The following is a 27,756-nucleotide window of genomic DNA, read 5'->3' as shown; positions in this document are numbered from 1 at the left end:
CGATGTTTAGCTGTTTATGAATAAGTTGGAAGAGCATTTTTAGGCGTGATTTCGTAATGTTAGTAGCCCAGCTCTTGCGATTAATTCAGTGGGTAAATCGAGCAAACTGTATTTGTTGTATATAAACCTAACCGCCTTTCTTTGTACACTTCCTAGCTTTTTAGTTAAGTTATTTGTGGCAGGGAACCAGACTAAGTTAGCGTATTCTATTGCAGGTCGAATGAAGGTTTTATAGGCTAAGAGTTTTGTTTGAGGTGGTGCGGATCGCAGTCGTCTTTTAAGGAAAAATAATCTTTTTAAGGCTGAAGATGTAACGTAGTTAAGATGTGCCTCCCATCTAAGATCACTAGAAATAACGAATCCAAGATACTTATGCTGTTTGAGGGAAGTTAGTAGCGTGTCGCCAATAGGGTAGGCAAAATATGAAATGTTCTGTTTACGGGTTATTCTTAACAAGGCTGATTTTTTACGTTTAATGTGTTTTACGTAATGTTTTTTACGTTTAATAGAGAGACAGAAAGGGAAGAAAGAGGGAAAGAAAGAGCGAGAATCAAAGAAAGAGAGAGAAGGAGATAGAAAGAAAGAGGAAGCGAGAAATAGAGAGAGAGACAGACTGAAAGCGAAAGAAAGAGCGAGAAAGAGAGAGAGAAAAAAGAAATGGAAATAAACAAGGACAGGAAAGAAAAATAGAGCAAGCATAGCCATGCATATAGCAACTCGCCCATTTGGCTCAACCATACCAAAATAATGCATCCTCCTACACTTCAAGAAAAAAATCGAGCCGCGGAACGATAATCGTCATCTGGCTTGCTCGCGTTTCCTTCCTTGAAAACTCAGCTCTCGGGCCTCGCCAATATCCTATCAAGAATGCTATGTCACGCTGATAGCACGCCGTTCTTGACCGGTAAGTGCCGGTACCGTGGTAAGAATTAACGCGATTTAGATAACGACTATAGTTGCATGGCAGAAATATCGGAAATACTCCTCCAATAATCAATTTTTTCTTATAAAACGTAAGCTGAATTGTCGTACTAGACGTCCGAAATTCGCACACTTCCGCATCATACGAATACTGACGACCCTCAAGCAAAAGCTGCTGATATATCAATTTCCATATGGAAATTTGTGCACGTCACACGCGATGCTGCGCGCGATACCACGAACGATAGTATCTTGCGCCAGTATTACTAAGGCGAAGAAATAAAAACAATGTTAGTTGCTTCGTCCGTCATCCACCACACATTGAACAACTTTCCTGCGGGGCGCGGTGCACGCGCCAAATCTATTGTATTTGCGCCACCATTCACCAGGGGCCGACACCTCTTCAACGCTAAATTTTCTTTTCGTTTCATACGCGCCGCAGTTTAGGAGAAAAATAATTGTGCTAGGTTATTTAATGAGCAAGGCTTTGAGAGGTGCTAGCAGGTGTAAAACTATTTAAAATAGTTCTACTTTTTATCACTTTTCGAACGTTTCAAATGTTTCAACTTGGTAGCGTTATTAGCTGCGATTTGCATCAACGATTTCGTCGCTCGAAATATGCGGCCATGTTGTTTAGCGAAGCGGTCTACACTTGATCGCGCTAAACACGTTTCGCGGTTTTAATGTGACTTTTTTGCTCTCTTTCTCCGACATTTTGCGTTACAGCCGACGAAAATGGATAAAGTGGACCTTCTGTACAAGAAATACGACGTTCTGGCGTCAGCCGGGGACAAAGTTTCTGAGGTGAGACCAGTCTAGCCGTGAATGGTGGATCCAATGCACCCCTGCATTTACTAGGCCTACCTACTCAAACGCCGGCATTTCCATGATCTGGCCGTCAACTGTCGCTGATAATTCGTGCGCGGCATCGATTCGAAGCGTCGCGCACATGTTGTGAGAAACGAACTCGATGCCTGCGCGTGTTTCTTTTGCTGACATTCTAAGCTGACGTGCATTGGTGTCCGTTCGCCCGTCTCGTTCATTTCGATGGAGATGATGTCAAGCTGAACCTTTCAGCTTTCTTACTCGGCTTTTCTTGCCTTGTGTTGCAGCACGAGACTGACTACTTAGACATATTGGAATCCGTCAAGGGTACGCCGAGCGAAAAGCGCCTGGCATCTCAATTCATCGCCCGCTTCTTCAAGAGCTTTCCACATTTGTCCGAGAAGGCCATTGACGCCCAGCTGGATTTGTGCGAAGATGCCGACGTTGCCGTAAGTGGTTTGTCGTTTCGTTGCCTCCCGGACTTGTACGAAAACCGAGTAAAACCACGCGCACAAATTATTTTTTTTTTTTTCAGGCATTTTACCTTTGGTGTGATCCGACTAACTTCTCGTCCCGATGTTTTGTTTTGGCGCCGCCCGTTTCCTAATCATTTCGCTAAACGGCATATAACACGGTGCACCGAATCTCTTAATTGGCGTGGTCAGGCCACTACTGACTCGTGAAATGATCGTGTTGCGTGGCGTATGCGTTTGCGGTTTTGGTAGGAAGGCGGTGAGAAATAAAATAACGGTGTGGCTAGGGTTACGTCCAGACGTAACTGTAGTCACCGCTATCGTTACTTCCAGACGTAACTGTAGCCACTGCTATCGTCACGTCCAGACGTAACCCACGAGTACAGAACACTGTACCCACGAGCCGCTTCGCCCTTCTCAGTATTTTGCCAGCGTCCGTGGTGTGCCCGTCTCACTGGGGCGCACGTAACCCACGAGCCGCGTCGCGCTTCTCAGTCTGGCAACAGACTTCTGCGACACCAAACAGAACCCTGCCCAGATGTAACTGCAACGGCTCCTATCGTTACGTCTAGACGTAGCTCTTTCACAAGGTGTAGTTACGTCCAGCCGTAACGATAATCAGCTGCTAAAGTTACGTCCACCGTGTGCTTCACAATGCGCACTTGAGTTAAGTAATTATCTTGCCAGTCTCAGTGGTTGGCTCGTGTCACTGGGACGCGGTGCGCCGTCGTCGCTCCCTCTGTTTTGCTCGAGTGGCTCGTGTCACTACAGCAAGAGTACGAAGCGTCAACGACATGGGCTGGATCGTCCGCCGCTGGCACCAAGGCGATGTCCTTAAAGAAAAAAATATTGCGGCACCCGTGGAGCACTAAAGAAGAAAAAGAATAAAAAAGAAGAAAAAACAGGACGGCAGCGAGGTTCGAACCAACGTCTTTGCAGTTCCGAGCACGACACGTTAGCCCGCTGTGCTACTAGGACCAATCAGTTCGGTAGGTCTCACGGGCTGCATTTGTATTGTTGTCCCGCTGGACGGAACTTTAAGACTCGTTATTCTTAGGTCCAGACATAACTGCAACGGCTCTTATATGTATGTCTAGACGTAACACTAGACACTCCATAATCTAAAAAAAAGAAATAAAAAGTTGCAAGGAGTGCTGTATTATATGACACTGTCACAAAAAAAAAAAAAAAGAGTGTTCCACACTCGCCGCCATGGCTGCGATTGGCGCTGACTAACACTCCTAGGTTTAATCAACATATATACCCCAGAAAGTGGACGGGAGGATGACCGCCGCCGTAGCTCAGTGGTAGAGCATCGGACGCGTTATTCGAAGGTCGCAGGTTCGGTCCCTGCCGGCGGCAAGTCATCTTTTCGTCCACTTTACTTTCTTCACATTTACATTCTAAATACTACAGATAACACCCCCTGTACTTTCCTTGGCGTTATTGTCTGTTACTTCTCATTAATGTTGTGTCTAACAAAGATAAACGAGCCCTTGAAAAATCATAGCTTTCCTTCTGTCACTTTTAGTGTTGTAGAAGCTGCTGTGAAACCAAAAGGAAATCTGTACGAGTATTATATTACTCGTCTTGCGCAAGGTCAATTCACTGTCAACTTTAGCTGTCCTGCAATTGTGATGGAGGACAGACAAAACAGGTGCATGGCTTGTGTTGCTGCCAAGTAAAAATGGGTTTAATTTTAGTCTATAGATTGTACTTTAGTGCTCTTCTTTTTTTTTCTTTTTTTTGCATTTGACGTAAATATTTAATGACACTGACTGCAATGTGCACTCATCGCAATCTGTACAGCCGCGGACACGTCTGTGTAGAGCGCACGAGCAGCCGATTTTTTTCTCTGCGGGGCGACACCTTGAGGCTGTTTCGGGATTCTTTAATTGCTTTCTTTGAATGTGCGGCTCACTTTCAGTGTGATCGCAAGCGTAGTGCGAGCACCTTGAGGTAGCCACAGCAGCCGTGGTGACTATGCAGCTCACGATGCTCATATCAACTAATGGCCCGGCCCATGTGCTTTTAAAGAAATGGCAACGGGTATGGGAGGCAGTTGATTTTGGGCATATGGCATCATATGTCAAGAGAAGAGCTAGCGATTTTTTGCTGACTTTAAAATTTAATTGTAAAATTCATGCCGCGTGGTGTGCTATAATGTTTGGCTCACATGTTCGTGGGAGCCTCCACTACCAATCGGGGGCATTTTCGGACCATGTTCAAAAAGTCTTGCAGGGCCCGTATAAGGTCTCTAGGCTTTGACTGCAGCGCCCCAATGATAGGAGTGTGCAGGAGTAAAAAAAAAAAAACTATGGTTTTCTTATTTTTACAGTGTAACCAGCAGAGGACAAGACGGAAAGATATCTGACCTAGAAAACGGACCCACCCAACAGAGGATTTCAGATATGCAGTGGCATATCCCTTTCCGTCCTGAATTTTTCGTAGTGTAGACTTTTCTTAAACTGCGCGAGAAGACGAGGACACAAAGAAACATTCAGAACACCACGAACTGCGCTCGTGGTGTTCTGAATGTTTCTTTACTTGTGTCCTCGTCTTCTCGCGCAGTTTAAGAAAGTTTATCGCAATGAACCAACTAGCCTGCCAGAACGTATTACTGAAGTTCGTTGGGTAGAACAAAATTTTTCAGTGGTCTTTTCTAGCTAAGAGGCTATTGAAAAGCATGCAAAAAAATAAGAGACTGTAGGTACAATGGTTTTCACGGGAGAATCATGTCCAGTATGCTGGACACTAGGATTCATTTGTTCCACTTATGCGTACACACATTCTGCTTTCTTCCTTGAAAAAATGTTGCTGTTGTTCCCGTCAGAAAATTAATTGTCTTTTAAAACACAAAAATGGTTTGTTTTGACTTGACAAAAAGAAGAAAAAATTCTATTGTTAACTGTCGCGCATACCGTTCAGCACCACGAAGGGGTAAAAAGCTAAGAAGGAACGTGCTGAGCGTCCACAAGCCAACCTCCTCCAACGCCGCTGCCTCCTCGTGCTCCAGGCTCTTGGTAGAATTCGCAGCGTGCTCCTGGTTCAGTCTTTACGGCTGGGTTTTCAAGATTGTCACGTGACGTCCTTCCTAGTTTCTTTTCTCTCTTCCATGTTTAGCACAATGCACGCCAATTGCATCCCGGTGTCCAGTGCACTGGACATCAATACAATCTCGCATTGCGAGCAAACTTGCGATCACAAAAGCTACCTTTTCGCAACATTGTTTCAGGGCGTAAATCAGCTCGCACGATTTAAGTTACTTGAATTGCGCGAAGATAACTCCTCAAATAATTTTGTACGCTTGAGCACACCATGCACGCGCGTTTCCTCTTGATTGACGCCGTTACTCTGGTGCGCCCCCATAAGAAAATGGGGCTGAAGGAGGAACTGCATTCAAAAAGATATTTTGCGTCTCTTACACAAGCTGTTAAAGTGGTTTCGGCTTCGATTGCGGCTTTGCTTGCTTTTCTGCTCTCTTTTTTTTTTTTTTTTTTTTTTTTTTTTTTTTAATGTCCAGTACACTGGTCACGGGGTCCGAAAGGGATATGCGCTGCAAGCTGACAGTGGGATCCTTCAGTTTTAAGTGCCGAACACTGTTAATGTTAATGTCCCAGTCTGCATTTGCATGTGGCTACTTTAGCCTGGTACAACGTTAGACGCCCGTGGCATTTCCTCAAGGTCCTCATTGGTGCACACGAGCCTGCACCAATGGGCGCGCACTCCAGAATGGTGTCATGAGCCGGACAGCGGTGACCCTGCTTTTGGAGAACATTGCCGAGTGCATTAGTGGGATTATTTCCCTAGTCGCGGAGGCGATTCGCTGGCATGGTTTGGTCATCTGGGCAGGGGCTCTCCAGACTACATAAGTTGTACCCGACTTTAGTTTGTTAAAAATGATCGTGGCGGTTGTTGTTTTCGCTCGTGCCTTTAGAAATGTTCCAAATGGGTTATGCTTTGGTTATTTCGCTGCATCTGTCTTCAAAGAATGGCACAGTAATTTTTACACTTGATTCTGTCAATATAAGTGTGCCTTAAACTGAAACACAGAGGAAAAAATATTGTAGAAACACTGCTTTTGCTGCTAATTGGTAATGACACAGAATGTTGGGAAGCACCACAGCAGCTGGCCATCACCTTTTGAGATCGGTCTTCCGTGACGCAAAACATTTTGTGGGGACCGTGTTTTGGAAAGGGATAGTAAAAGCAGTCAAGTCAAGCTGGGGTGATACAACAATGCTTGAACACATCTAAGGAATATTTTCTTCAGACAACGAAAAGAGCTTTAGTAGGGGAAAGTTAAGCAAGTGTATGACAAACTTGTAATTCAACAAGGACGTCAGTGTACTAATACAGTGATGTCATACTCTTGCTTATAGCTTCATCATTAGTAGCCAACCACTGATAATTGAAATGATTACATCCCATTTCATTGTTAAGTGAAATTCTGTTTCTTCATTTCTCTTTCACTCTCTGAATGAACTAACCACATTACTTTTAGCGTGTTGCTGGGGGTCGAAAATATTATATTAGTGTAGGGCGTCTCATTCCTGTGCCCTCATGTTGCATAGTTGTCTGCCGGTTCTGCTTCTGAAGCTCATACTCTGTTCACATGATGTTTTGACCATTAAGCAGGTGGAATGGAGGCAAACATCAGTGTAGCTTGCGTCAACAATGCCCATGGCATCACCCTGCATGGCAAATCATGTTGACACGAGGACCATACTGGTGCTGCTGTGGGCAAAGCTAGCATAGTACGCAATTCTCCCACTAGGTGAGCATCATGCCACACCTTTCGAGTTCATTGCCTCTGTTAGATTCTCTTAGGAAGCTCTGGGTACAGCAAGTTTTTTCCTGAAAGCAGCTTCGCACGCTCTGCTTTTTTCTTTCTTTTTTTTTTCTGTTACGGCCCCTCCCTCACGATGGCTGATTTTTTCCCCCCCTCCTGATGGCCGATTGTAGTGAACAGCAGGCGGCTGTGAAATTTTCTTTTGCGCTCTGGCAAACTAACTCAGCAACTGTTGTGATATAAACACTGTTTACAAAGACGCTGCTGCAATGGCAAAAGCATAAGTGTATGAATAACATTCTCTTTGAAAAGGGGGGAAATGTCACTTCATGAGAAACTTTATTCTGGACGTCCGTCAACTTCACAAGCGGACAAAAATATCAAAGAATTTTCTGCACTTGGGCTCGAAGACCAACGACCGACCACTAAACAGTTGTATAAGTTATCCTGTATAGATTGGAGCTAGGTTTAGCAAACTTAATAGAAGATTTAGGGATCAGAAGGGGCGTTGAGAAATCTCTGTATCAAATTTTGACGAACGAGAAAAGAGTTGGGCAAGTGAAAACAGGCCATGCTTTGAAAGAACAGCTCCAAAGCGACCCAGACTTTCGCTCCAAGATTGCTGCTCGCGACCAGGCACAGTGCTGTCCTTACCACCACGAAACAAAATTTCAAATCCGCACGCAGTTCTCTTAACTCTTTCGTTACCACGCCTATTCAAATCGATCACCGGTGATCGACGAAAAAAGCTGCCGATTTCGACGCGTTAAAAATTTTTCCCGTGCATGCTGCAGCATCTCGCGTTTAGTTCTGGGACAGCTCTTCTGCAATCCGTTTAAATTTTCCCGCTCTGACGAAGTTGCGATTTTTGACGGAGTTTTTTGCGAACGAATGCGCATGTGTTACTGGAAAAGGGGGCGTGGCTGCCACACTCGGGAAAAAAATGCGCTGCTCATGTTTGTGCTCCGTTATTATCAACATTTTGGTATCAAACGATTCCTAAGAAGTCAATTATCAAATTGTGTCGTCAGTTTTGCGAGGTAATAAATTTGGCTGTGATAATTACATGAAAACGACACCTGACACTCACTAGCGAGCTTTGCTTCCGAGTTTGAGCAATATTATTCAAATACAGCTCGTTTCTGAAGGTCCGTCGCGTCTCTAACTTGTTGATCTGGCCTTTTTAGCCAGTTTGCAGCAGTTTTGGTTTCGTTTCTCTTTATCTACGCGAGAGGGGCGCATCGGGCGTTAGCGTCGGCGCGCACGGCAATCTCTCGGCCGCTCCCATGGCGTTGTCAACCCGCGGGGCGGCGTCGCGGGAAAAACGTTCCGCTCGAAAGCGTGCTCAACCCGCTTACGAATTTAGTGAAGCTGAGTCGAGCTATGAGTCCGAAGACGACACCAGCTCATCTGCAAGCGCTGACAGCGACGATGCTTCGAGCCAGCCCGGGCCATCCTCAGCTGTGTACCGGCAAGTTTCGTTTTCGGCCTTGAGCGGTCTCGTCCGTCGGAAGCGCTTATCTGCCGATCTCGGTGCACGACGTTTGAGATGTCCTGGTTATCTGCAGGATACGCACAGCGCTTGGGCAGGATGTGCTGCCGCCGGCAGCCAGAAAGCTTCGATTTTCACCAAGAAGGCCGCCCGGCGCGCATCTCGGCCCGGCACACCGGAGCAGCCCAAAACGTTTCACGACGGCGCGCGATTTTTTTTTCCTGTTTTTCACAGCAGAGGTCATCAGGACCATCTGCGAAAATACCAACAAATATGCTTGGATGCATATCTTGGGCCTTCCGACGTATGCCGAAAAAGATGCCGACGTATGCCAAAAAAAGTGCAGCACCACCGCAAAAAGATGCCGAAGAGGAAAAACTGCCGCAAGTGCTATGAGGAACGCAAAGTTGAAAAAAAAAAAAAAGAACGTTCTTTGTGAAACCTGTGGCGTCCACCTGTGCTTCACGAAATCTAGAAACTGCTTCACCACATGGCACGAGCGGTGAAGCAGTTTTCGGTCTGCAGTATTTTTGATCTGTGTGAAAAATGGCTTTATGCAGATTGTTTATTTTTCTTTTAGAATATTCCTAAATCATTTCCCTTCAAAATGTAAATTTTGAATTTTGTTTGTTCATAATATTTTTGTAGATATTGTGTTTTGTTTGTACTGTTTTTCTCAAGTTTCTGCAAAAGTGGTAGATTTCAGATTTTTTATAAGTTTCGTAACATCTTTTTTGTTTTGAAACTTGTGTTATCTATAAAGAGCAATTCATTATGCACAATTTGGTGCGCTGCAATGTTACCTAGAGCATTATTTATACTAGCAATAAATTTCTTCCTCAGACCTATAAAAAATGGCCATTTTCATGTGGTAACGAAAGAGTTAAAAAGGCCATTACAAACAGCACCGAGTGTGCGAAACTGCTTTCACAAAAACACTCTACCCATAGAAAGGCTTCCTGGGAGAATCCACCGGACGCAGTGAACTCAAAAGGCATGGCACGATGCTGGCCTAGTGGGAGGATTGCATACCACGGTAGCTCCGCCCAGTGCATCTCCAGTCCGGTTACTTTTGGGTACCCTCTCGTACGTGGTGGAGGCACTTTTGTTTCACTGGTCTTGTCAGCACAGCTGCCACACATTCTTCACTCAGTTTCCAACTGCCGTTCCACAAGAATCAGTTCACACTTTTGAAACTGGCACAAAAAAACACGAACATGAGAAAGAAGATGAAGACGCACTCTGTGTTCGTCGGTTTTTTTTGCGCTAATATGTCTCAGCCAGGTTATGCATGACCAACTAGCCCAACAATCAATTCTTTTAGAATATACTTTTGAAACTAGTGCAAATGTAGCAGTGTTTCTTTATTCTTTTTCAGGTTGTTCGATTAACACACGAAAGGGCTTTGCTTACTTTTGAAAAAAAAAAAGGCTGTTACAATGCTCTCTTTTACTAACATAACACAACTAGGCAGTGGAAGAACAGACATGGCGCCATGTTCCTGACATTTTGTTGCATTGTAGTCTTTATTTGCACTATGCCGCACATTATGCCGTATGAACTGGTGCATCAGTGTTCCATCCCGCTTGGCCACATTTCCCAATTGAGAAGCATGATTTCACAGAGAATTTTGGAACGTGCAGATCCGGAAGCAGGCCATCAAGGACCTGCCGAGTTTCTGCAAGGACAGCAAGGAGTACGTGCCAAAGATCGCCGACGTGCTGGCTCAGCTGTTGCTGACCGAGGACCACACGGAGTTGGTGGTGATTCAGCACTCGCTGGTGACCCTGGTGAAGCTGGATGCCCGGGGCACCCTTGGCGGTGTGTTCTCTCAGGTAGTGGGTGGCGAGGATCTGGTGAGGGAGCGAGCCATCAAGTTTCTCTGCACAAAGCTGCCTTCCATGGGTGCCGATGTACTCACCAAGGAGGTCGAGGAGTTCCTCTTTCAGGAGTGCTGCAAGGCATGTTGTGCTGGCTTCCTTTACGCGAAATCTTAAGCAACGTTTTACTTTCGTTCTCACTGGATGTGTGTGCCGGAAAAAAAGGGGGGGGGGGTTTCCTTCTTATCGTGTCCTGAGAATGAATGCTGGTGTGCAGGAATGCATATTCTTTCACCTCTGCCTTCACACCCCAGCTCTACAGAATAACTGCACAATATGATGGCACGTGTGTGTGTTATTTACTAGCTTCACTGAGGCACTGCCATCTATAGTGTACAGTAATACCTCGTTAACTTGAACTCTCTTATCTCGAAAAATCTGCTAAGTCGAAATTTTCTGCAGTACCAAACGATTTCTCATAGGTGCAATGTATTTATTGCCCTTTATCTCGAAGTATTTTCGTTGTCCCTTTCGAATATATCGAAATCTTGACTGAGAGTGGAACAAAAACATCGCCGCCGAGCCGTTTCACAAGGTTCGCGCGAGGCTACCACGCTTATGTCAAAGCGGGCACCGTTCCCGAATGTGAAGTCGGAACCTAGCGGCATAACTTTGTCAAGCAACCCTGTGTCATGTCACGTGACACTATAGACATGCACAGAGGCAGGCCTTGCAAAATAGCACGGTTCATACACTAGTTTTGTTTACCGTCATCGATGCGATTTCAGTATGTATTGTTTTATTTATGCAAGGCACGTCACGCGGTTTTTTCGTTGGCCATGCGGTGTGGTAAGGATAACGGCACCAAAGCAAAGCAAGTCACTGATGCTGCAAAGAAAGGTAGCCCTAATCAAGGAAGCGGATTCGAGGCTGGAAGTTTCCGGATGTCGAAACGGCGCCGATTGTGTGGCTGCGTCATGCGAGAAGAGCTAGCCCTCCAGTCACAACATTGACAGAGAAGGCCAATTCTCTGGGCTTAGCGGTAGGCTACACCGATCTCAACTGCATCGTCGGCTGGTTTGACCATTTTCTTAAGCGAAACAACGTGGCATCACGCACGGTGATAGCTGCAGTGTTGACGCAGCTACTCAAGGGGTGACGACATCAGTCGAAACAACAAACGTGCTTTGCTTGATGCAAAATAAAGTTGAGCGCAGTGGCTGGGACGATCGGCACATGCGGTGCGTTAAGCAACTCGAGAAAGCTATGGTAGGTGCAAGTGTTACTGTGAAGTAGACCAGCCTTACTCGGTCTTTCTGCACTAAATAAAGAGGCAGTGCCGAAAAACATAGGTGCATGATAGCTCAGGTATGTCATTATTTTTCTTTAAAACCTTTACAAAGAGCCAGTTAGGCATTTGAAACTGGTCAGTAGTGATAACGTTTTTAGATAGAACTGGACTTCTCAGTGGAATTTGCGCAACTTTGCTTATCTCGAAAATCTGCTTAGCTTGAAATTTTTTCCGGTTTTTACTACTTCGAGTTAATGAGGTATTACTGTATAACGTTTCAAGTTTCCGTGTTAAAGTTTCGATGTGGTACCTCCCCCCCACTTCTATGTTTACCTTTAAGGGGAGACGTGGGTCTTGAAAAAATTTGTTTATTACTTGGGTTAACTGAATGAAATTTAATACATTTATCCAGTTTTTCCTGCAGATTCCAAATCTTCAAGTAGATTTGTATTATATGCATTAGAACAAAAGATGTGCAATTTCTGAGAGCATACTTCTTACGGTGCTTTTTGGCAACTTTGCTTTGTCAAACATAAAAACAAAGTATGTGGCAAGACTGCCAGAGAGCTGGTCCAGCCGATGATGCTAATTTGATTGTTTTCATCGAACTTTGAATGCAAAATAAACAGATGCAAATATGAGTGAAAAATTTTTGCTTCATACACCTTATGATTATCAAGAATTATAATGTGGTAAACAACATTAACCCTTTCGGCCCTGGCGTCGTCAATTGACGACACCGCACAAAAGTTCCCCTAGCACCTCGGAAATGTAACCAAAACTGCTCATTCTCGGGGAAATACTTCTTCAGTGATCCCCGCTGTGATTGACTCCAAAGTTGCGACATATTTGCGGAGCTGGGAGCCACAAAGAAGAAAAAGCTTGACCGAAGTCATGGGTGACGCCGAGGCGAGTCAGGTGAGGCGGCTAAGCGCCGTTTTCGGGACGTCGTACAGAAGCCGTTTGAAGGAGTATCACACTGAAAAATGAGACGTGGTTCACATTTTGTGTACTCTAGTGAGTAGCATAAATAAATAAGCCATTTTCCTAATTTCACAACCACTGAGCCCTGATGACCTAACTTGATTCCATGCTAATTAATCCATAAATATTTGCGCCACTGGCTCAATTTTTCGTTTTTGGTCTTCTGAGGTCCTGACTATTAGGAAAACGCACAAAAAATGTCTCCGGCCAAAATAAAAAATCCAGGGCTGAAAGGGTTAAAAGAAAATAAACAGCATCATTGGCTAGACCAGCTTTCCGGCAATCTTGCTGCATACTTTGCTTTTGTGTTTGACGAAGAGAAGTTGCCAAAAATCTCCGTAAGAATTGTGCTGGAAAACGTATAAATAATATATCTTTTGTTATAATGCTGCTGTTAACCCTTTCAGTCCCAAACTAATTTTAAATGTAAGCAACCGGTTTCTAAATTTTGAGATGTGCATGATCATGGTAGTCCAAAAGAATGAAAAAAAATCTTCGCTCACACTTTTCAATGAAAAGTAATTAATGTCTCAACTAATTTGTTTATACCTAATTAATATGTCCATTATTTTTACTTAATTTATTACTTAAACAGTTAGATAGATGAGATAGCGTAATGCCCAATAGCCAACATTCCAATTTTCGACGCGAAACTAAAATAAATGCCCTATCTCTGCAATTTCTTTGTTCACACGTGACCTCGCTTTGTTGTGTGTACCAGTGTCACAAATCAGCGCGTAATAAAGCGCGCGCGAGGCCGCTTTCAGCTGGCTACGAGACAGAACGGCGCGAACCGCTCGCCCAAGAAGCGCAAAAGACGAAAAAACAAGCACCAAAAGACGCCGGCGCGCCGCATCCTCCTCACCCAATCGAGCCAGGCGCAGACGACGCGATCAAACGCCCGGCAAAGCCTGGATCTTTCTAGAGGGAAATGGTGACGCATCCGCGAGCGATGCCGCCGCGATTCGAACATACGAGAAAGCTCTCGTTCTTTCTCTAGCCTTAGCTGTACTGCACGCCGAAGAAATCTCCCGACGCTTCTAGAAACCGGGGAAGAAGGGATAAAAGCGTGCAAACTACGAGGGTCAGAAAGTCAGTGAGACAGTCAGCGAAGGAGTGAGCGAGTCAGTCGGCCCGGTGATGGTGAAGTTATGCGAAGTGTGGCTCCGTTAGCCAAAGAAGACGTGTTTATGATGGTGTGCGGTCGGCCGATCGTCAATTTGGAAGAATTGGATGACGACGCCGTGTGAGCCGTGACAAGTCACGACGACGGTTGAGCTACGACGATCAACGCTGGAGCTGGCGTGAGTGTTTCCTTGAAGAGAGCATTCGATTACCGTCCAAGTATTGTGGACTGGATACGCCATTATCTATTCAGGACTTTAACTGTCGTTGAATAGTTGTAATGCATGCGATTGCATTCGTAGCGTGTGATCTGTTTGTTTAGCTCCCGTTGTGTAAACACCATCTGAATTATATTGTGAAGTTGTAACTGGTACCAGCCAAGTGTGCATGTGCTTGTATTATTTGTATTGCCTTAATATATTTCGTTTTCGTTTGTGTTATCGACTCTCGGCTCTGACTCGGTCTTTGGACCACAACCGGCGTTCGCTGGCGCACCAAAGGACCAACTCTAAATTGTCCGCGCTTTCGTGGTGCGTTTTCGGAGGGCCGTGACGCCAGCCCTTAGAATCCGCCCGGCGATTGCCGTCCCCATTAACGGGATTAGTGACAACCAGGTTGGCACCATATGTAGAGCAGATGCGAAATATCAGCTGTTGAGGAAGAACAGTGCTTTACCTTTACCAGGTGATTGCTGAGTGACCTAGAAAATTGATGATTCCAATTGGAATCACTGGGCCTGAAAGGGTTAAAAATCGGCTCACAAATTTGGAATCTGCAGAAAAAAATGAATAAATGTTTTAAATTTCGTTCCATTCGCCCAACTATTAAAAAAAAACACTTTTCAAGACCCACGTCTCCACTTAAAGGAGTACTGACACGATTTTGAGACATCGCAAAAGGGACATTTTCAGTTTCCTTGGTATGCGGTGTCAACGCTGTCCACACACCGGTGTCCGGGAACACGTATAAAACATTTTAATTTGACTTTGAAGTTTTCGTCGCTGACCATCTGCAAGCCAGCCACACTGCAATGGACATTTTTCCGACGAGTCAAGACAGTTCCCCCGATTTGGCGAGTTCTGCGTCCTGCATGCAGCCTAAATCGCAGAAAGCACTGTCAGGGTCACTGGACGACAGTTCACTTATCGTTGTTTATGTGCACCACGAGCAGATGACTGATTTGCCGCTAGTACGTCGCGAGTTTCTGTATCCCCGTGACGTCACACTGATATGAAACGTCACTGAGAAGCCGCCCCCTCGATATCGAAACCGAAAGTGTCTTTTTCAGGTAGCGGTAATTAAAATATATACGATGCATTCCAGGGCACCACAACACTCGTTTTAGGTTTCTCGACACAAGTATTTTCATTTAGAGCAACAATCCGAAAATTTTTAAAATTCATGTCAGTACTCCTTTAATTAAATGATTCTCTGCCATGCTGAGTGTTTGTTGTTAATGAAAGCCGCATGCTTCTATGCAACTCCACTAGTCGAGCCTGGAAGTGTAATTGGATGTTTTATAGTATATAGTACTGTTCACTCCTAGTGTCTTTCTTTTCATCTTGTATGTGAAAAGTGCATATGACAAGTTTGACCCCCTCGGTGAATGTGCACCTCATTCCTTGCTGCGCATTCAGGTGATGCAGGATGTGACGGGCCAAGAGTTCACGAGCCTGATGCAGCTGCTGTCGGGGCTGAAGTTTGCCAAGACGATCCCGGGGCAACAGGCGCTCGTGGATCTGGCCGCAGAACAGGCAGACCTGGGCAAGCCACTCGGGGAGGCAGCGGGAGCAGGCGATGGAACGTCGCGGGCAGAGGCCCTTGCAAAGCTCGTCCAGTGCATACGACAGGCCCTGCCCTACTTCTCGGTGAGCAGGACTTCCATGCTGTCGCATTCAACGTCTTCCGGGCCCCTGGCTAGGGGATGCAAGGGGCAGTGAGAGGAGGGGGTGGCAACACCCGACCCTAGTAATAATAATATCTGGGGTTTAACGTCCCAAAACCACGATATGATTATCGTGGTAGTGAAGGGCTCCGGAAATTTCGACCACCTGGGGTTTTAACGTGCACCTAAATCTAAGTACAGTCGACGTCCGATTTCCCGGACACCTGAAATTCCGGACATGCCTGATTTCTCTGACTCATCTGTGGCACCGTCAAGTTCCCCATAGAGTCAATGTAATAAAAAGTCTGAAATTCCGGACGCTTATAGCCTTCGTCATCCGATTTCCCGGACTTTTTACTGTTAACCGCCGACCCAAAGTCACCACCGACGCCGCCATTTTGGTTGTTTTCATATCCTCGAACCCACCATACTCGCATCGCAGGTGTGGCCAGCCGCACCGCGCCGCGGCTGCCGTAACCTCGAAACCGCACATGTCAATCCGTTGCCAGCCATAGCTTTACCCAGCCAAACCTCACTGTGTTCGTTCACGTGTTGTTTTGTCAGCTCTGCCAGCTCTGCGGTCGTGTCTGCGGTTGATCGTTTGCTGCTGCGCGCTATCTTCAGTGATCACGTTTCCCGACCTTCAGCATCCCCCGAGTTCCTAGCTTTTTCGTGCTGCGCTTTTCGTCGAGCGGATTCGCCGTTTACAGCGATGGCACAGACTGCTCCTTCGTCTTCGTCCGCGCCTTCGAAGCGCACAAAGCCCCCTTATAGGCTCACAATGGAGAAGAAAGCCGCCATCATTGAACAAGTCCAAAGCGGTCGGTCGCAGACAGAGGTGGGGAGGGAGTTCGGAATTGCGAAGCAAACTGTTTCGGACTTCATCAAAAACAAGGCAAAGATCTTGGAAGTGGCTGCCAAGCCAAATCAACCGTGGCTGGAAAGAAGAATGCAAGTCGGGGTGTTTACCCGCAGCTCAAGGAAGCGCTCCTCGTGTGGCTCAGTGCCATGAACGCTAAGAAAATCCCGGTGTCAGGCGACATCCTGAAGCAGAAGGCGGAGGTTTTCGCGCTTCAGATGAACGTGAAGGACTTCAAGTTCAGCGATGGATGGCTTCGCAATTTCAAGAGCCGCAATGACTTGAAGTTCAAGAAGATGTGTGGAGAAAGCGGCGCCGTCGACGATTCCGTTGTCGCCGAATATTGGGATGGAAAGCTGCAGTCCTTGCAGCTTTCCATCGTTCCATCCCAGAAAAAAATATCTGGGATGGAACGAGGTTCGAACCTGGGCCCTCTGCGTGGGAGCCCAGTATTCTACCTCAGAGCCATGCCGGTGCTTGAAGCTGCTGTGCAAAAAGACCCTATGCAGGCTTCATGTCGGGAAGGAACCACATTAACATATGTAATGTAGTCTGGTAGAAGAGTAAACTAACAACCAGACGTCAAACAATGCGAATTCTGTAACCAGGCGTCGCACAATGCAAATTGCGCAACGAGTGGGTTGTTGAATGCTTCCAACCCATTACAAAGGGCTCTGCCATTATTCTTCGTCATCAGCCACGGCATCAACAAAGTGCACATAATGCATTACAGGTCTTTAGTGGGTACCACGGTTCTTCGCAGAATGACGAAAAATTGCATAGAGGCTGCTTCCCTACTTCACGAAAATTGATGATTTATAGTGTAGTGGGTTCCTCGCAAGTGCACTTCTATTGGTTGCCAAGGAAACCCTTAAGGCTCCCATGATCCATTTCCTCAGGGTCTCAATATAATTAATTCACTCTTTCTCTCTCTCTTTCTCACATTAACATATGTTATAAAGCGTGGTGGGAGAGTTAAATAACGACTGGGCGTCACACAATATGAATTACGTAAATTCCGTAAAATTCCGAGCAAGGGACCCCCCCCCCCCAATGAAGTCGAAATTGCCAGCAAAGTGCGGGGGGGGCTATCTCGGAACGGCACCGAAATTCAAGATGGCATCAAAATTTTCGCGCCAGAAAAAAAAAAACGCAGTGCGCATGGGTTAAAATTTGATTACAGGGGAACCCCGCTGTTACGTTCCTCACTGCTACGTTTTCCTGGCTGTTACGTTGTTTTTCATCGGTCCCGGCATAGCTCCCATAGGATCCCATGTATTGCGAACCCCGCTGTTACGTCGCAACTGTGGGCCCGTTCCCGCATGATGCGTCGCAACCTGGGACGCCGAACCCATAGAATTTCTCACAATAATACCTAAAGGGAAACCTGGCGCCACCGTCTATGCGAATTTAAGGGGCGCCGTTGCCGCGATGGAATCGCGGTGCTTGTGTTGGCTGGTGTTGAGCAAGGCTTTGGCTAAAATGCGGATACGACTGCGCAAATAAAGCTTCTTTAAAACAGAACTTCTATAAACGGATCTTATTCACGCGTGTTATATTTTAGAATAAAAGTCCACTGACCTGTACGGCATAACTAAACGGCGAAAAAACAAAACAGACGACAAACAGTCGCAGAGTGAACGCTGGCATTGTCTGCCTTCCAAGATTAGCGGCCGTTCGTTACGTGTTTCACTTCATAACATAGTGCATCGACGCAGAAGTTCTCAAACTTAAATAAAACTCGTTTTTGTGCAGTGATAAAAAAAAGAAATGGCTTACTATGTGTTTCTTCAGTACTACTACTACTACGAAATCGACTATTTTGACGCAAGGAAGGCGCTGAAGCCAGACACGTCTTCGAGGTGTCCAGGCTTTTCGCGAACGATGCGAAAGCGAGCCAAGTCTCACATATCCCAGCATTTCCATGCACACAACAGCTCAAAGCGCTAGTTTTCCCTCTAGGTAACTGTAAGAAACTCTTTGGCCGAACCCGCCCGGGCACCGCCATTTTGATTTGACTTTTTGACAGTCTTGGCCTGGCTTGGCTACCGAACTGGCTGCAAGGAGCGCAAGCGAGAGTTGGAAAAGCCGCCACTAGATGGCAATCCGCGAAAAGTGCTATCACCATCATCACTGTGCTTACAACGGAAGTTTCACTATGGAATACCGGAAGTGCGTAACAGTCAGCCTTCATATAAAAGTACCGCCGCACGTTTGGAACGGTCTCGTGACTTGTCTTCAATCGCCGTTGTGTATTAAGCCTCTCGAATACCACCGTTGAACTTGTCACCGCGATCATCGTCGTGCCTTGATGGCGTCGCGCAAGCGCAAGGCGCTTTCCCTCAAGGAAAAGCTGGACGTACTCAACGCAGTCGACACGCAGCCAGCGCGGAAAAGGGTCGACATTGCAAAAGACCTTGGACTACCACCGTCAACGCTAAACACCATCATCTCGAAGCGTGCAGAGATCGAAGGGAATGCCGCGCTCTTCGGCCCGAAAGCCAAGCAGGCTCGTGGCGCCAAGTACGGGAACCTCGACGAGGCTCTTCTCACCTGGTTCAAACAAGCTCGCGCTGCCGGTATTAACTTCGACGGCAGCATTTTACGCGAGAAGGCGATGGAGATAGCCGACAGACTAGGCATCACCGGCTTTGGGGCTTCAAATGGCTGGATCGACCGTTTCAGGAAGAGGCACGGCATCGCCTACAAGACTGTAAGCGGAGAAGCGGCAAGTGTGAACGTGGAAACGGTCGACGATTGGAAGTCCACACTGTCTACTATAATTGAGGGGTACGAGCCTCGTAACATTTATAACGCCGACGAAACGGGCCTCTTCTTTCGGGTCCAGCCATCGAAGTCGTTAAGCCTGAAGGGCGAAGCGTGCCACGGAGGCAAATGCAGCAAAGACCGTCTGACGGTGCTCCTTTGCTGCAACATGGATGGCTCGGACAAACTGAAGCCGTGGGTGATCGGCAAGTATCGGAACCCACGGTGCTTCAAGAACACACGTCTGCTGCCATGCCACTACAGGAGCAACCGTCGTGCATGGATGACCTGTGCTTTGTTTGAAGAGTTTCTCCGATACTTCGACAACAAGATGGGTGCGCAGTGCAGGAGTGTTCTCCTTTTCCTGGACAATTGTGCTGCCCACCCGAAAGATTTGCCGTTTCTACGGAACGTCAAGCTTGTATTTTTCCCGCCGAACACTACAAGCCACTTGCAGCCGTTGGATGCCGGCGTGATCAAAAACCTGAAGCATTCGTACAAAAAGCATCGTGATGCGCTGTCTCGCGCGCATTGATCGCGGACAGCAGCCTACTACAATTTCTGTGCTCAACGCCATGCACTACGTCGCTTCAGCTGCACAGCACTGCTTCACGAGGTGTGGCTTCCGTGTGGACGGCGAAGTGGAGTCTTCTATCGAAGCTGATGAACCGGAAGCAGCCTCTTGTGAGCGAGAGCTTACAGACGCTATGAATGCGCTGGGTGCCACGGGAGTGACATACGACGACCTCGTCGCCGTGGATGCGGCCGTCGTGACGTCAGAATGCCAGAGCATCGCAGAGATCGTTGCGAACTCGGTCGCAAGTGAAGACGGTGACTGCGATGACGACGACGAGCACGAGCCACAAGATCCTGGGGAGTTGGCAGCGGAGTTAGCCGATCCAAGCTTTGGAGAAGCCGTCACGGCCGTGGACCTCCTTCGCAGGTACGTCGCACATGAAAGCGACGCCGACAGCAGTGCAGCCTTTCAGGTTATTGAAAGACGCGTGGTGCTTGCCAGCGAGTGAAAGAATCGGCAGTCTACCATACTTGATTTTTTTAAGTCTTAGGCTCACCTTGCTGAAATAAATTGTTTGAAGTCAAAGCGGCCCTGTTTTCATTCATTTTCGGAGCTTTCCTCACTCTTGTGTTTTCCCGGCTGTTACGTTTTTTTTCCCCGGTCCGCTGAAAAACGTATGAACGGGGTTCCACTGTACAGTGAACTTTATTTAGGCCCAGGATTTGTTGTAGCTTTTAATCACTCTCAAAACCATCGAAAGACTCCTCCGAGTCAGTTGCAAGAAACAGGTCGCAGCATTCTGCTTGAAGTCCGCTGTGCAGGTCACTGACCTCTCACCGCAAACACAAAGCAACAATTGGCACGGAGCAATCAGGCTGCAGTGCAAAGCAGGATTGGATAGGTTTGGATTGGATTCATGGCAGCCAGCAAGACCACGAAAAAAAAGAACAAAAGTCTACGGAAACTTTTTTTTGTCAACTGGATGTCGCAGGCCACTGTTGCCTGGACGCTTTGTCGCGAAGTGGCGGGGGGGGGGGGGGGCTTGTACAGGTGGGGGCGCTTGCTCGGAATTCTACGGTGGTGGGTTGTTTAAAGCTTCCAACTCATTACAAAGGGCTCAGCCATAATTCTTCGTCATCAACCGTCACATCAACAAAGTGCACATAATGCCCATCTGCGGTTCCGAGGAGCCAGTGGGCAATGTGATTCGTTGCTTGCGACGGAGCACATAGCGGCTTCTTTGCTGTTCTTGCCTGCAAAGTTCGGATTCGTCTCATACATGGGTGCCATGAGCGTAGTTAGGCCTAGCCACGACTTTGAGCAGAAAGCTCTGTTGCAATGTGCGTGGCCGCGGTGCCTGATGTTTCAGAGGATGTCATGCTCGATCATGAGTACAAAGGGTTGTCCCTAGATGGTCTTCGTCACGAGGTACGAAGTGCCGATGAGTAGAACCCTTAACCGCGGGTGCGACGGGTCCAAGACGCGCGACTGTGATGTTTGTGACAAGTGCAGCACGATATTGTAATCTGACGATTGAGCTTCCGCTTGATGCTGCCAAAGTAAAGCGTAATTATATTCTAAATGATTGTCGACCCGTAAACACAGAACGAGTGCGAACACGTCACTAAGTAGCACAATTTTCGACAGCTGTGACCTCGCGACACGCAAGCAGCAGACACGCTTTCCCGAAGCGAGCATCGGTCCAATGGCGACACGTGCTGGAGCAACATGGCAGAAGCAGCCAATTGGAGGCCTCGAAACGAATGTCAAACGTGTTTGCTCTTTGTACACTTGTTTCTGAATGGAGGAGCTAGCTGAAGCGGGGAATTTGAATACAGAGAAATGCTCTTTCTGATGAGCCCAGAATGGTGGTGCCCGGTTGCCCCGTTGCGGAGCTATAATTGTTTGGAAAATGCTGTTCTGTTATGTTTTTTTTTTTGTGTGATTTTCGAATTCTTGCCACCTTGGAAGGCACAACAAATTTTTTTACAGCACTCCTGTGTAGCTTCCATTCTTTGACTGCGTTTTTGACCCTTAAGGGGGGACGCGGCACTTCGGGACCGAAAATTGGCCAAAAAAATCGAGTTTTCGCAGACCTTCTATTCTTGTTCCCAACATCATTGCGCACCTATTTACAAATTTTCGTAGCTGAAAACCACCAACTTTTATCATTATCCGACTTTAAAAAACTGAAACCGTGCGTCTGGCCCTTTAAATTGAGGGAAAACGGCGCTGGTTTCGGCTCTTCGATACTCGGAAACTAGGCTCTCGATCAGCGCCATTTTAGTCTTGTTTGAAAGAGCGCGTTTTCAGCTGTTTTTTTTATTCGGTAAGCAACCTTGCGTGTCTGCTCGGCTCGAAATACAGGGCCTCAAAGACGAACGGCAGCGCTCATTGCCATTGGCTAAACTGCGCACGTGACCAGAATAGCGCTTTCCGGTTGGCTGCAAGCCCGCTGCGTGCGCGGCCCGACGCCATTTTGAAAGGGTTACCGCTGTGACGCCTCGGAATCGGATAACGCAGTCTGCCAGTGTTGATCGTATCGCCATGCCTGGAAGCGCAAAGAAGTATCGCACCGTGCATGCATTTGGTCGGCGGAAACGTAAGGGTCGCGGGAGGAAGGCTGCGAAGTCGTCAGAGCCCTTGGTCGACTCCGAGGAACAATGCGTTGACGCTCCACGGCCGTTCAGCAGCGGTGCGACTGAGCGCGTTGCCTCCGACAGCGATGACGGCAGAACCAGTGCTGCAGCGGACTCCGGACGACTACGAGTCGACGCCAAGGTGTTGACAGAGGCCGAAGTCGAAGAAAATCGTGCCCGTGAGAAAGAAACGCTCGAGCGGCTTTCATCGGCGCCGGCAACAGCGCGGAAAATCGATTCCTTCACCGAGAGTTGCAGCGAGGCATCGACGCTCGACTCGGACCACGCCGCCCCTTACTTAGTTATGCACCTCGATGTGTTGAACTCGATAATGGGCGTCGTGTGCTGTAAAGTCTGCCACGGACCGGCTACGATCGTCAGAGGGGATCGTGACTACGGACTTGCCGTCAAGGTATCAGTGCACTGCGAAACGTGCGGCGTGATCGCTAATAAATGGACTTCGCCGCGCGCGGACAACACAAAAACGTGCAGTGCGTTTCAAATAAACCTCCTTGCGGCGAGGGCAATGGTGGCTACCGGCAACGGTCAAACGAAAATGAATGACATTTTCGCGACAATGGGCATCTCGCACCGCGGTATGCACCACAAAACATACCAGCGGCATTTGAAGAATACGTTGGCACCCGCTGCAACGCGAGCGGCGGAGTCCGCTATGAGCGATTGCGCGAACGAAGTCACGGCGATCTACGATGACTTGTGCTTTGGCCACGGGAGAAATATTGCCGTAAGCTACGACGGCACGTGGATGACGCGAGGCCACTCTTCTCACATCGGCGTCGGCTCTGTGATTGAACTGTTTAGTGGCTCTGTGTTGGACTACGTCGTTCTGTCTAACTTTTGCCTCGGCTGCGAGGTGGGCCCAAAGCCTAGTAGCGATGGCTACGAAGAGTGGAGGGCAAACCACAAATGCCAAAAAAACACGAACAGCAAAGCGGGGCAGATGGAAGTGGAAGCGGCCCTTATTCTTTTCCAGAGGTCGCTTGAACGCCATGGCCTGCGCTACACAACTGTGCTGTGTGATGGCGACAGTAGGACGTTTTCGGCCTTACAAGAGGCCAAAGTGTATGGTTATGTGGAAGTCCAGAAAGAAGACTGCACTAATCACGTGCAAAAACGGATGGGCACCGCTTTGCGTAACCTGCTGCAGAAGCAGAAGTCTGAGGGAAAAAGAGGCCTTGGCGGGAAAGGCAGGCTGACAGGTGAGCTGATTACCAGGCTGAGCACATATTATGGCAGAGCACTGAAATCACATGAAGGTGACGTGGGGGAGATGCAAAAGGCTGTGATGGCCACGTACCGCCACGTCACCTCCACTGATGAATGCTCGGACCACAGTTTGTGCCCAGCTGGTGAAAGTTCGTGGTGTCGGCACAATGCTGCAAAAGCGAAGGGACAGCCTGACCCGAAGCACGCCTACAATCTACCGAAGGAGGTGGCCGAGGCACTGCTGCCAGTTTATACCCGGCTTTCCCAAAAGGCCTTGCTTGAGAGGTGCCAGCGAGGCAAGACGCAGAACTCCAATGAGAGCCTGCACTCGGTGATCTGGAGTTTGGCCGCCAAAGAGCATCATGCATCCCTGTTCGCTGTTGAAGCCGCCGTAGCAGAAACAGTGCTGCGCTTCAACACAGGCAATCTGCACTCAGCAACAGCGATTCTGGACGAAATGGACATGAATGCGACAGGCACTGGCTCCAGGAGGGCCAGAGAAAAAGACCACCGGCGCAGCATCAGCTCCACAAAGAAAAGAACAGCCTCACTGGAACTCCAGAAGCTAGTCAAGAGGAGGCATGAGCGTAGGATGCATTCGGACTATGCTTCTGGTGCATTTTGAGGTGGTTTGGTCATATCTTCTGTAATAAAAATGTGTGCCTACGTTTTATCTCGATTTCTCAAAACAACAATTTTCATGCGCTTCCCATTATGGAGGAGCAATATCTCTTGTTCTACTTGGGTTATCACTATGATTTTTTTTTTTTGCTTCAAAGATAAATCGATGGGATGTGTCATAAAGTAAGTTTGGTTCCAATAATTTTTTCAGAAAATTTTCTACATGGAGCTTTTGTTTAAAATGTCAATGAGGGCATTTTTCACGTCAGGTTCAACATCCCACAACTTTGCTTCGAAATGGCTTAGAACAATCATATATACATTACGACACAGTATGAACATCCTGAACGGATTCTGTGGGTTGTACATTGCTATGCAAGGTGTGGTAAATTAGCTAATTAGGCCTTAATTGATGAAGTAGTAGTTCGAGATACCTTGAAAACTATTTGTCTCAGGAAAAAAATAATTACATTTTTGAAATCAGCAGTAAAAACTACATTAACTGTACAAATTTCACCAAGGTACTCTGGAAAATAAAAAAGTTTTTGAAAAGTGTAGCATCCCCCCTTAATTCTCTCCGGTTATAACAGACCGAATCAGTGTTTACATAAAAGTCTGTTGTAACAGTACTTGGATTTTACATACTTTCTTTACAACAGACCAAAATCCTCTTCACTCTGAAGGTCTGTTGTAATGAGGCTATACTGTATTATATGCGAGTGAAACCGTCATATTTATTTTCCAGGAGTTCGAATATTTCAAATACACTCAAACCTCGCTATAACAAAGTCTCATCTGAAATGAAAATAACTTCGTTATATCCAAAAATTCATTGTAGACTTATATTTGTAACACTATCTATGACAAGGCTATTTTTCGTTTACTTCGTTATAACCGATAATTCGTTATATCCGTGTTCGTTATATTGAGGTCTGAGTGTAGTAAAATTTCTGTGCAAATTGAATCGAATAGCAAACACTGTTACAAAAATATTCGAAAGTTTGAATATTTGCACACCCCTTTAATTCTTTTTTTTTTTAAGGTGGTAAATTGCACTGCTTGGCAATAGCAAACAGAGTCCTTGACCCGCGATACCAATGTGCCAAGCTCTGTAGGGGCTAGGGGGAGGGACTGGCTTATTCTAATAAGGCATTGTCAAAGTACTATGCTAACCTGTCTTGAAATCATTTCTTTTGTGCAGCCGTACGTGTCGTCCTCCAAATTTGTCACCCACCTGTGCCAACAAGCACTCCCTGGCCAGCCCTTGTTGGAGGCCGAGACCTTGGAGCTGCTCAAATTGTTGGCTGAAATGGTGCCCTTTGCCGCGAACCTCTCGGCCGAGGATCTCGAGGCGTGCCTCAAGCTGGTGTTTGAGAAGCTTCTGGTGAGTACATCCACAACAACTGATATGCAGGCTTTTCGAGGATGCCGCTCGTAAGAGTCTCATGCTATGAAGGTTCATTCACACCTGCGACCAGCGCCGGTTGCGTGACCATTCATGACTGGCGACCAAAAAAAACTCTAGGCGATCGATGTTAATACCTGCGAGCGACATATACCACGTTACCATTTGCGACTGGTGACCAAAAAGCGACTCTGGGCGACAGATGTTAAAGCCTGCGAGTGACATATGCCTGTCGCCACACAGAATTGACGACTCCTCGCATTGTCATTGCCCCGTAAAATAAGCTGATGTCCTGTTCTTGTGCATCTGATTGGTTTAGAGGTTTGCAACTGCAGCGGGCGACTGACCCAAAGCAGTCACTTCGCGACCAAAGCGGCCATTGGTAACTAGTTGCTTTACGACTAAACTTGGTTGTCAGTCGCAGTGGTGAATGAGCCTTCAGAATGCAACTAAAGGATCTTATCAGGCCCAACATTGTCCCACCAGCTCAGGCATGCGAAAACATTAGTGAGGTCACATGCTCGAATTTTTATGACTCAGGGGGTGATCGTTCACAATTTGGGAATTAAGAAAATGCACACGAGTAGTAGCAATCTTTCTGCCCCAAATAGTCGTTTTTTCTTGATCTTTGCACTTTTTCATGATTCAAATTTCAGGTGATGTAAACATTTCGTGTGATCTTTGGAAATTCACATCATCCAACATTTAACTGTGTTCAGAAGTACAGCTGAGCCCCTGTATAAGAGACACGCACCGGGAAGTAGTTCTTGTCCCTGATATGATGTTTCTCTTATAAGCAGGGTACCACATTCTCGTTTTCTGAACAACCCCTGTTTTGATGTAGGCACACTCGTGTATTTTATACCCATTTGTCTGTTACATCAGTGTCTCTTATAAAGTGGTTCAAGTGCATTTTATTCTTCCTCAAGAGCAGGCCCATAGTCATAGTCAGTCTGTATCGCTGCTCACTGGCTGTCCTTCTTGTATGTTGTTCCTGAACAGGAGCTCATGCCACTGCCTCCGGCTGGGGAAGAGTCTGAGAACTCGTCGGAGCAGCAGCCTGAGCCCGAGCTTCAGCTGAGCCACGTGGAGTGCCTCATGTACAGCTTCCACCAGCTGGCAAAACGCAACCCCCAGTTCCTCACTAGCGAGGAATCAGCCGAGCGGCTCCGGGACTTCAAACTCAGGTAGGTCACACAGACTTGGCAACAAGAAAGTATCCGTAACCTAGCCTACACCAGGGGTCTCAGTCTCTTCAGCTAGCGGGCCGCAAACACGAAATTTAGTCTCCCGCAAGAGCTGGGAACGGGAAAGGGTTGGCTAACATTGCCATTTGAAATACAGTAGAACCCCGCTGTTACGTTCCTTTCTGTTGCGTTTTCCTGGCTATTACGTCGTTTTCCGCCGGTCCCAGCACAGCTCCCATAGGGTACAATGTATTGGGAACCCCGCTGTTACGTCGTAACTGTGGGACCGTTCCCGTGTGATACGTCACGAAGTGCGCTCCGAGCCGACCGAGTGAGTACCGAAGAGAGCGGCCATGGTGACTTTTCACGCAGCTTGGCCTGGTTTGACCGTAACATTAGCCGCATGAGAGGCGCAAGCGACAGGTACTTTCGGTTGACACAAACAAAAGCATAGCCTTCGAGATCCGCACTGCAGAGATGGCGTCTATGGCGTAATTGCTCACGAAAGCAAGGCCTTCGAGATTGGCATTTACTTATAACAAAAGCATAGCCTTTGAGATTTGTATTGCAAAGATGGCGTCTATGACGTAATTGCTTGCGAAAGCAAGGCCTTCAAGATTGGCATTTACTTCTGCCATCGCATTGGCGTATTATTTACTGGAGGAGTTCAAGCTCGTTAAAAGTTCACGTGGTCGTGTGCGCGGTTCGCGGTTGGACTCGCCGCTCTGGTCGTGCTTGCGTGTGCTTAGTTCTTTCACGCCTACAACTTTTGGTGCTAAAAAAAATCACGTACGTTGATTAGATTTCTGTGGATGACGCCGTCCCCAGCTTCGCGTTTCTATCCGTCGACTGGACCGTGGCTGAGTGGCGGAGCCGCTTTCGGGGGTAGTTCTACTTTCGCTAGGCGTTCGACCGTTTACTGCAATC

The 27,756-nt window shown here is 47.2% G+C and overlaps 1 protein-coding gene across 1 annotated transcript in view; it reads left to right on the top strand.

Annotated features, from left to right (window-relative positions):
* Positions 1 to 1,532: 1,532 nt before the first annotated feature.
* Positions 1,533 to 27,756, top strand: part of LOC119383570 (apoptosis inhibitor 5) — a 36,476-nt gene continuing 10,252 nt past the window's right edge. Inside the window, exons 1-6 of the mRNA XM_037651801.2 lie at positions 1,533 to 1,725; positions 2,034 to 2,195; positions 10,147 to 10,464; positions 15,361 to 15,591; positions 25,439 to 25,621; positions 26,645 to 26,829. Of these exons, the coding sequence (XP_037507729.1) occupies positions 1,657 to 1,725; positions 2,034 to 2,195; positions 10,147 to 10,464; positions 15,361 to 15,591; positions 25,439 to 25,621; positions 26,645 to 26,829 (1,148 nt within the window). The 5' untranslated portion in view covers positions 1,533 to 1,656. The remainder of the gene's footprint in view (positions 1,726 to 2,033; positions 2,196 to 10,146; positions 10,465 to 15,360; positions 15,592 to 25,438; positions 25,622 to 26,644; positions 26,830 to 27,756) is intronic.

Source organism: Rhipicephalus sanguineus, chromosome 2 (genome assembly GCF_013339695.2).
Source record: "Rhipicephalus sanguineus isolate Rsan-2018 chromosome 2, BIME_Rsan_1.4, whole genome shotgun sequence".
NCBI classification, from domain to species: domain Eukaryota; kingdom Metazoa; phylum Arthropoda; class Arachnida; order Ixodida; family Ixodidae; genus Rhipicephalus; species Rhipicephalus sanguineus.
Note: the sequence above shows the minus strand (reverse complement) of the source record. Positions and strands in the feature narration are given on the sequence as shown.